The following is a 10,745-nucleotide window of genomic DNA, read 5'->3' on the forward strand; positions in this document are numbered from 1 at the left end:
TTATTGGTCAATGCCATACAAATTAATACCAACTGACATTAATCACGGGGGAAGAAAAGCAATGACACAGTCAAGCCACCAGAGAGCAATGTTGCTGTCATTTATAAGCAGACTTGTAGTAAAATATGGCAACAATTTACAGCATTTACAAGCACTTCACCTATAATTCAAGCACTTTGATTCCTGAAAACAACATTAAAATGCAAGTACCGTATTTTCCGCACTATAGGGCGCACCGGGTTATAGGGCGCACCCCCAAAAAATAGTTTTTGGTCCTATATCTTCCATAGATAAGGCGCACCGGATTATAAGGCGCTACAATGGGAACGTCGACAAAACAGTCAGATGATTCAGTCAAACTGATTACCCCCTTAACATTCCCAAAGCTTGCAAAGAAGCAAATACGTGTCGTAGACACGTGCGGATGCGGTGTTCGTACGATGTCACTCAAATGCATCATTTCAAATATCATTCGGAAGGTTGAAGTCTTGGGATTCAAGAAATGCCAAACATTTCTTAGTTTCTATTTTCTTTTTCGCTCGCAACTTTACTGTGCATATGACAATAAACACTTGGAATTGAGTTTAATTCACTCAACTCATCACAGCAACATCAAGATTGTTCTAAAACAAGATACCGGGAAAATATAAAGCCGCATAGCTCACCTAAGTTCTCACGTTCAATATATAAGAAGACCATGATACGCAATCATGGTCTTCTTACAACTGAAGTAAATCCAGGAGAGTAAATTATTTGCAAATACAGACTAATAAAACATGTTTCTTTATGGTGTACTTTAGCAAGCTTGCTACGCCATTGCTAAACTCGGCCAATTGCAGGGTTTGTTTTGGCCATCTAGCCAATCCGAGGCTCCGAATAACTTCAGCCAATAGCGATCGATTTAACGGATGATTGACACATCTTTTTTGGCCAATTGCAGGGTTTGTTTTGGCTCTCTAGCCAATCCGAGGCTTTGAATAACTTCAGCCAATAGCGATCGATTCAACGGATGATTGATACATCTTTTTCGGCCAATTGCAGGGTTTGTTTTGGCGCTCTAGCCAATCCGAGGCTCCGAATAACTTCAGCCAATAGTGATCGATTCAAATGATGATTGACACATTGGTTAGCCAATGAAACGCCGGTATATAAATCCCAGCATACACCGCGGACTACTCCACGTTCGGGGGAAAATCGAGTCGGCGGCTGTGGCGTAAGTTGCGAGACCTTGTGATTTAATGTTGATCCATAAATAAGACGCACTGTATTATAAGGTGCATGGTCAGCTTTTGAAAAAAATTATGACTTTTAGGTGTGCCTTATAGTGCGGAAAATACGGTATTTTAATCATCTGTACGAACCCTGATAGACGAGTAAATCAACCGGTAAAAAAACAAACAACAAAATGTACATACACCCTTCCATTTCCTGCACCGCTTATCCTCAGAAGGGTCGCGGGGGTGCTGGGGTACATCCCAGCTATCTTCGGGCAGTGGGCAGGGACACCCTGAACTGGTTGCCAGCCAGTCGCAGGGCACACGGAGACATACAACCAGTCACCCATTCACACCGAGGGACAATTTGGACTGGCCAATTTACTTTGAATGCACGTTTTTGAAATGTCGGAGCAAACCGGAGTGCCCGGGGAGAACATGAAAACTCCCTCCGGGAAGGCTGCGGTAGCTGGAATCGAACTCTGGACCTCAGCACCGTGGGGCTGTGTGTGCTATGTACATACAGTAATTTTCAAAAGCTATGATAGAACATAACCTCGCCTTCGTCCTCAGCCTCAATCAGCCGTCTCGCTCTTTTCCTGCCGGCTCTTGTCTCTTTGGTCTCCTCCTTGACCAGCACGGTCCCTTTCTCCTCCTCGCCCATGACCAAGTCCACTCCCACGTCACCTTGGTCGCGGGCCGTGCAGCGGCTGCAGTGCCTCCGGAAACCGGCCAGGACATCGGACCTGAAGCAGCAGAAAGGGCAAGCGTAGCGGCCCGGCCGATGGCTCGTGCGGACGTGGTGCAGGAGCCGACTGGGCAGGAAGAACGTCCGCTTGCAGTCCTTGCAGGCGTAGGGACGCTCCACGTCATGGGTGCGCACCACGTGACTGATGGCAAAACCTAAACGGTAACAGTTGACGAATCCGCATCACGAAAAAAACTCCAATTTTAACTTCGGATCAAAACTACTAATTGAGGGAAAAAAGGAAGAAACTGGGGGGGTATAGGAATCATTTTGGAAATGTGCAAAGGCTTGTCGAAAGGATGCATGTCACATCTGACTTCAAAACATGTTTTTGATACCATGGTGGACATGCTCAGAAGGCGTCTCTCATCAGGGTTTCTACAGCTTAGGGCAAGTTACATTAAATACATTTTAAATGCCTTTTAAGAATAAAATTTAAGACCAAGTCGAATAAAAAACAAATCCCCAAATACTTCTTGCAAAGAATACATCGTGTCTCATACGCATTACCTGGCAGCTGCTGTTCATGAAGTTGCTATGCGTATTTTGGATAGACCGAGGACATGCGTCTGCTCTGAAAGGCCCGACTGAAACCAGATCACTTTGATAGTTCCGTTATTGTGGTCACGCCACGTTGCCACCAAAGTAAATCGGTGAATAATTAAAAGACAATTGATAAATGTGACTCAATCTTTTTCGTTCAAACAAATAATTCTTATTAATGTCTTCACATTTTTAAGACTTTCCAAAATTGGATTTAAGACATTTTAATGCCAATAAGGCCTTATTTTTAAAAATAATGAATTCAATTTCTTTTAAGACTTTTCAAGGATCTGCAGGAACCCTGCTAATGTATTGCCCGTGGGCACCAGGTAACCCCCTAAGAACACCCGAGTAGCCAGCAGATACGTTCTTGAAATAGCTCACCAATGATTGGTCTTAGCGCTTTTCGAGGACCGTATTTTCCGCACTACTGGACTGTCTCAGAAAATTAGAATATTGTGATAAAGTTCTTTATTTTCTGTAATGCAATTAAAAAAACAAAAATGTCATACATTCTGGATTCATTACACATCAACTGAACTATTTCAAGCCTTTTATTATTTGAATATTGCTGATTTTGGCTTACAGCTGAAAAAAACTCAAAAATCCTATCTCAAAATATTAGAATACTTCCTCAGACCAAGTAAAAAAAATAATTTTATAACAGCAAAACTAAATCAAACATTTGAAAATGTCCATTGATGCACTCAGTACTTGGTTGGGAATCCTTTTGCACGGATTACTGCATCAATCCAGCGTGGCATGGAGGCAATCAGCCTGTGGCATTGCTGAGGTGTTATTGATGCCCAGGATGCTTCGATAGCGGCCTTCAGCTCATTTGCATTTGTAGGTCTGGTGTCTTTCATCTTCTTCTTAACTATACCCCACAAATTCTCGATGGGGTTCAGGTCAGGGGAATTAGCAGGCCAATCAAGGACAGTGATGCCATGGTCAGTGCACCAGTTACTGGTGGTTTTGGCACTGTGGGCAGGTGCCAGATCATGCTGGAAAATGAAATCCTCATCTCCATAGAGCTTTTCAGCAGATGGAAGCATGTAGTGCTCTAAAATCTCTTGGTACACAGTTGCATTTACTCTGGACTTGATGAAACACAGTGGACCAACACCAGCAGCTGACATGGCTCCCCAAACCATTGCTGACTGTGGGAACTTCACACTGGATTTCAAGCAACTTGGATTTTGCTCCTCTCCAGCCTTTCTCCAGACTCTGGCGCCTTGACTTCCAAATGAAATGCAAAACTTGCTTTCGTCTGAAAAGAGGACTTTGGACCACTCTGCAACTGTCCAGTGCTTCTTCTCCATAGCCCAAGTCAGACGCTTCTTCCGTTGTCTTGAGTTCAGAAGTGGCTTGACCATGGGAATACGGCTATTGTAGCCCATTTCCCGGACACGTCTGTGAACTGTGGCTTTTGATACCTGGACTCCAGCTTCAGCCCACTGTCTTTGAAGCTCCCCCAAATTCTGGAAGCGGCTCTTCTTCACAATTTTGTTAAGGCTGCGGTCATCTCTCTTGGTTCTGCAGCGTTTCCGGCCACATTTTTCCCTTCCAACAGACTTTTTGTGGATATGCTTTGAAACTGCACTCTGTGAACAGCCTGCTCTTTAAGAAATTTCTTTTTGTGTCTTACCCTCCATCAGGAGGGTATCAATGATGGTCCTCTGGACAGCAGTCAGATCAGCAGTGATTTAGTTTACTGAACCAAGCTGAGTGTTTTTAAGGCTCAGGAAACCCTCGCAAGGTGTTTCGAGTTAATTAGATGATTCAGGTGATTAGTTGAATAGCCTACTTGTATACTTTTTCATGATATTCTAATATTTTGAGATAGGATTTTTGAGTTTTCTTAAGCTGTAAGCCAAATTCAGCAATATTAAAATAATAAAAGGCTTGAAAGAGTTCAGTTGATGTGTAATGAATCCAGAATGTATGACATTTTTGTTTTTTTAATTGCATTACAGAAAATAAAGAACTTTATCACAATATTCTAATTTTCTGAGACAGTCCAGTATATGTTTGCACAGGATTATAAGGAGCACCCCCCAAAAAAAATTTCATATATGAGGCGCATGAATTATTGTATTGTATTGAATGCCATTGAAAATTAATTGCTTTGCAAAAGAATGATCTCCAGAAACCTTTGCAAAGTAATGCAAAACAATTTGCATTCAGTGGTTTGCAGGCAAAATGATATTTTTATTATTAGATAAGGACTTTGGCATCACTCAACATTTTTTTTTTTACTTTGCATACAATTGACTCCACGGCACTAAAGAGAGGAATACCAAAATCCTGAGAAATGCATTGAAATACAGGATGTTTATGATAAAATTATGAATTCTAATGAATGTTTATACACCTAAATAATGCACATAGCCAATGTTGTGTATAGTATGTGGTTGGCTCCCAAATGCAATAACATATAAATTGCAGCACATTGCCATTTTGAATATGTACATGTTCTCACAACCGGTGAGAAATTTGAGCTCGCAAGTGTATACTTTTCAATGCTCTCTCTTTTATTGAAAATATAAAAAGCCTGAAAATGTACATAATATGTACCTGCATACCATGAGGGTTAAATTCAGTTTTTGTACATTTGTTGTTCCAGTTAATGCAACACACAAATGATAAAGTATATTGTGTTTGCGGTAAATAATTGGTCCATTTTGTTATAGTGCGTATGCAAAAAGTAAAATGCAACTTTGCTTGGTACAGGTTAGCAGCACGTTAGCAATGTTAAAAAGACACTAGTTGGAGTTATTTATAAATCTATTGTATATTAAGTATAAAACAAGTTTTGAAAGTCATCACTAGCATATTACTACTCGATTACTATCAGTGAATTATCATGTATTTCAGGAGTTCCTTGAAATGTCAAACATTTACTTAAACTGTATTTTGCGACCAATGTAATCAGCCTGTTATTTTACGTCATGCAAGGCCTGAAGAATTCCATTGTTATGCTTTTTTTTAAAGGTTTTGATTTAACAAATGTAAAGCATCTGCAGTTACTCTTTTTATGTTAATTAATGAATAAAAAAGGAAAGATCAGCAAATTCCCAAGAACAAATCGAGGCCTCACCTTTCATTTTGGTCTTCCATCCGCATATGGCACAGACGTAGCGATTAGAGGAATAGCTGACCACTTTGGCCAAGGCCTTCATTTCCTCTTGAAGAAAGTCGCCGGTGAGCTGGCTGTCCTCTTCTTCATCGCCGCCCCTCGGATGAGGTTTAGGGGTAAAAGTGGAGTTTGAGGCCAGGCTGTCTTCAGACTCTCTGACCCTATTGTTGACAGAGTGTCTGGAGATTCTGTGCTTGCGAACGACGTGCGTGATGGCCGAACCTTTCAGTTTGTTTTTCCACCAGCCGCAGATCAGGCACTGGTAGACTTCACCGTCAAACAAAATCACACTATTGTCTGCGTTGTAGTCCGACATTTCTAAAGTGGTGTCTTCGTCCTTCACCTCCCTCCGTAGTTCAGGAGATGCTTTATTCAGCTCATTCACTCCATCACAATCCTTCTGATTTTCATTCACAACTTTGCTGACTTCTTCGTCTCGTTCCCCGATCATCTCGTCTACTTGCCTGACTTCCTCGGCTACTTCCTTCACTTCCTCCTTTGCTTCCTTGTCTTCTTCCCTGACTTCCTCGTTAATATCCATAACTTTCTCTTCTACTTCTATCTCTTCCTCATCTTCTTCTCTTACTTCATCAGCAGTCTCGTGCACATCTTCGCCCAATTCTTTGTCCTCATTTTCAGTCCCGTTGTCCTCGGCGGCAGCCACTCCCACTGCCGACTCGTCCAAGCAGTGTTTGGCGATGATGTGCTGGTAGAGTTTGTCGAAGTCTCGGCTAGTGAAGAAACACTCTGCGCAATGAAAGAGCTGGGCGCCACTTTGGTACATGACAATGTTACCGAGGCGACCCATGGCAACGCCATCCAGGTAGGTGGGATGGGCCGCGGCAATGTGGGACAGCTGGAAGGCGTGACTTTTGGCAAAATTGCCGCAAAGAGGGCACCGGAGGTGGGTTGCCATGCCGCTGCTCACTTCTGAATGAGACTTTTGGATGACTGACATGACTGCGTGGTGGTATAGAGAAAAACAGAGTTGGCGTTTGAACTGTATTTGAAACAGTTGTTTGCTTACTTTTACCATTTTCATGCTACATTAACAGAAAAGCACAAGCATGAAATCAATCGAAGACACTGAATCCCTAATGCCCCCAATAAGCAGGTCGGCGCCTTGCATGGCTTCATGGCCGCTATTGGTGTGTGAGTGTGTGTATGAATGGGTAAGTGTCAAGCACTTAGTAAAGCGCTTTGGGAGGTCTTCCTTGACTTGAAAAGCGCTATATAAATGCAGACTATTTACCATTTAAAAGGTTCATTGTGATAGGTTGATATTCAAGCCAATTCCTTAGCCATAAAATACAACTACAATATTCTGGGTTTGCATTTTTCGCCCTTGGTAGGAATTGATATATGTTACAGGTAAGGTCAAATTAATGGTAAGGGGCGTGGGGGGTGGTCGTAACTATTCTTTTTAGTTTGTTTTTTTGTTAAAAACTGCACACCAACTATAAATGCAAGCATATTCTAAAGAATTGTTTGAACGCGTTTGATAACCTCAACACTTTTTCGCCTAGCTAATGTTTACGCTGGTCATTTCCATACAAAACAATCATGCGGCTAACGGCAAGCAGGCTAATGTTGTTGCTCCATTCGCCTGTATGTTTTAGGCATCATTTCGACTTCTCTGCCCTTATCTGACACTGTCACAAAGTCACCCCATTTGACCAGTTGGACATAAAGCTGAATATCTGAACAAAATGATAGAAATTTCAACTTGAGACAAACCAAATGTAACTCACCGTTTCGGTATGAGCATTGCGTCCTTACGCTAACCCGAAACACCAATCGGAGCATCTGATTCTTGCGCTCACAATTCGAGGTTTACCAATTGCAGCATGTCTTTCATTCCCCTTTGACCAATCAGAAATGCGTTTTTCGCTGCTCTCTCTTGATCGTACTTATCCCTAGTAGTCAACTCTTAGGACGAATGACTACTCAATCGTGATGGGCGAGAATTTTGGTATCGATGCATACCATTTATTGTCTTTAATATCATAAGTATAAATATTTCCATTGCAAAGCCAAGCGAGTCAAACAAAAAAAGCAGCAATGTAACAAAAATACAAACACTGTATAACAGTGTATACAAGACAACTAATGTATCTTCCGTTGCACAATATTTTGAGAATAAAGTCTGTAATGCAAAGAAATTATCCATTGTCTCTCATTGTCTCTGTTTTTGACAAAGGATTAACAGGTTTTTGTTCAGGAACAGTAATATGTTTACACATTTGGTTGCAGCTCGCTGCTCTCTGCAGCGTGAGCTTTTCTAACATGTGTTTATGTAAATGTGTGGTGTTACCACAGTTGCACATCACTTTACTCCACCAACTACACTTGGCAAGTTGGCATTGTCATTTTCTGTTGTTGAGAAAAAAGTCCACACCGTGCTGCACTTCCTTTTGCCTCTATCATTTTAAACTTCTCGTAGGGTGGGCGTATAGAATTTGCTCTCTCTTCTGCCTGGCAGACTATTATTATACTGCAGGAATTTCAAACTCAAACGGACAGAGGGACATATTAAAAAAGGCTACATGCTGAATGCCCCACGAATCAAATGTTGACTTTTTTAAATGACGTATATAGTCTAGTGCACTGGTTCTCATCTGGTCTGACATCAAGACCCACCATTCCAGTTCTCAAAATTACCCAATTAAAGGATTTTGCAATTTAAAGCAGAGATAGTAGAATATATGCACCTTTTTCAGCAGCAAAACCAAATTCAAATACTGTACATACGAGCATATGAGACCACATCGCATACAAGTAACCTGTTTAAAAATAGCCACATACGAAAAGAAATTCAAAATGTTATAAAACGTGTACCTTAACCTCCAACATTATTAAATTATATGGTTTAAAAAAAGGATTATAATGAATATAACATTTATAAACAATTTACTGTTCCTTGCAGCAGCACTAAAATGGCAGACACTCACACCGTTTTCATATTTCGAAAACGTTTCCTTCTTCGACTCGATCGTTGTTGTCACTGTTTTCCACTTTTCCTTCTCCTCATTGCTAACTTTCTTACGACCCATTATTACAAATGAAATAAAACCAACTATATCGCAACAAAATGAGACGTGGTCCCTCTCAAATGTGCCGATTGACAGAATGAGGTAAAAGAGATCAAGCAGGGCCTAATTGCCATCTATTGTTATGGAGTTTAATTGAACATCTGTTTTCATTCTTTCAGCAATATTTTGCTTAGGAAAAGCCCACAAAAGCCACTGAAAACAGGTCCGCGACCCACTTTGGGGTCTTGACCCACCAGTTAAGAACTACTGGTCAAGTGAACCATTTCGAACCAACTGAAATTCCAATATGATCACATAAATATGCTTTATTTATATTTATATTTTATGATGCCTTTATCAGCAATCTTGTCAAGTCAAGTCATTTTTATTTGTATAGCCCTAAATCTCAAAGGGCTTCACAGATTATTACACTATATTACACAAACTATTTTTCAGCCGACGAGAAGAGTAGGTTATTCATATGCTATGGAGTAGAAGTGAGTTTTAAGTTTAGATTTAAACATTTCCACTGAGGTTGCAGACCGGATCTCAGGGGGAAGAGCATTCCACAGCACCGGTGCCCGGATGGAGAACGCTCTCGAACCAGCAGAACACTTCTTTGCTCTTTGGATCACCAGAAGACCGGCACTCTGAGATCGTAGGCTTCGGACCGGGACATAGGGGCAAATCAGATCTGAAAGATAAGAGGGAGCAAGTCCATGTATGATTTTGTATAATACTAAGAGAACCTTGAAATCACATCTAAGGCTAACTGGGAGCCAATGCAGGTTAGCCAAAATCGGTGTTATGTGATCGTACTTTTTTGTCCTAGTTAAAAGCCTTGCTGCGGCATTTTGTACCAGCTGAAGAGACTTGATTCTAGACTTCGGGAGACCAGAGAGTAGTGCATTACAGTAATCTAGACGGGAGAACAAACGCATGAATTATAATTTCCGCATCCGACTGAGACAGTACTGAACGGATTTTAGCAATGTTACGAAGATGGAAGAAAGCGGTTCTAGTAATTTTCTTTACATGCATTTCAAAGGATAGATCAGGGCCAAATATGACACCTAAATTTTTAACTGAGTCACTCTGTGTGATGTGACATTTGTCAATGTTCACAGCAGTTTTTGAGAATAAGTCACGGCATTTAGATTGACCAATGACTAACATTTCGGTCTTTTCAGAGTTAAGACGCAAGAAATTGAGTGACATCCACTCTTTTATCTCAATGAGGCAGGCCTCCAAATTTCCACAGTTTAGTGTGGGAGATTCCTCCAACGGAAGATATAGTTGAGTGTCGTCTGCGTAGCAGTGGAAGCTGATATTGTACTTGCGAATAATATCACCTAATGGAAGCATGTAAATGCTGAAAAGAAGGGGGCCAAGCACTGAACCCTGCGGAACATCACAGGTAACATTAAAGGGCTCAGATGTCATTTCACCATATTTAACACAGTGCGTCCTATCTGAGAGGTAGGATCTGAACCATGATCTTCAATCATAAGAGTAATTTTTTTTCAACTAAAATAGTTTTTTTAAAATATAATTGGATTGAGATATAACAAAATAAAGCACAAAAATCTATTAACTAAAAACAAAACTTTCTCTTGAATCAAGATCATCTCAGGGGCCGCCGAGAACCTTCTCACGGGACGGATTTGACTTTGAAATATGTGCTTTGCTAACACAGCCCCAGCTAAAGTAAGTTATGACATTTTCCTACCGATGGTTTCCAGCACTTCTTCTATAATACTGTTACTTGATCTCAGCGCTGCCTCCGACACTGTGGACCTCAACGTACTACTGAATTGTCTGGAAAATATGAAATGTGCTCTCATGGTTTGGGTCCTAACTTTTAGGCAAGAGACATTGTGTAAGTTATGTCAACGTGATCTCTTTGGATGTCACCTCCACAGGGCTCAGTACATCTGCCTTTCTTTTCAGTATTTATATAATTTTGCTTGGTAATATTGTTCGCATGTATAATATATACTAAACATACATCCTACAGAGGAACACAGCAAGCAAATGAGTAATCACTTTTTATTAGGGTCATATTTCTG

The 10,745-nt window shown here is 40.9% G+C and overlaps 1 protein-coding gene across 1 annotated transcript; it reads right to left on the reverse strand.

Moving 5' to 3' along the window:
- Positions 1-703: 703 nt before the first annotated feature.
- Positions 704-7,491, reverse strand: LOC148369387 (uncharacterized). The gene is made up of 3 exons (XM_088331372.1): positions 7,396-7,491; positions 5,606-6,604; positions 704-2,117 (listed from the first exon to the last, which is right to left on the reverse strand). The coding sequence occupies exons 1-3, from the start codon at positions 7,448-7,450 to the stop codon at positions 1,747-1,749; spliced, it is 1,425 nt and encodes a 474-aa protein (XP_088187498.1). The 5' UTR covers positions 7,451-7,491; the 3' UTR covers positions 704-1,746.
- Positions 7,492-10,745: the final 3,254 nt, after the last annotated feature.

Source organism: Urocampus carinirostris, chromosome 3, assembly GCF_059441175.1.
Source record: "Urocampus carinirostris isolate Australia breed hairy pipefish chromosome 3, RoL_Ucar_1.0, whole genome shotgun sequence".
Taxonomy (NCBI): Eukaryota; Metazoa; Chordata; class Actinopteri; order Syngnathiformes; family Syngnathidae; genus Urocampus; species Urocampus carinirostris.

Bases quoted from the DNA above. Each gene is read 5' to 3' on its own strand.
- LOC148369387 (XM_088331372.1), bottom strand. From the start codon at position 7,450: ATGCTCCGATTGGTGTTTCGGGTTAGCGTAAGGACGCAATGCTCATAC. The intron at 6,605-7,395 runs GTGAGTTACATT...ACCACCACGCAG, and splicing joins GCAATGCTCATACCGAAACG to TCATGTCAGTCATCCAAAAG. The intron at 2,118-5,605 runs GTGAGGCCTCGA...GTTACCGTTTAG, and splicing joins ATGGAAGACCAAAATGAAAG to GTTTTGCCATCAGTCACGTG.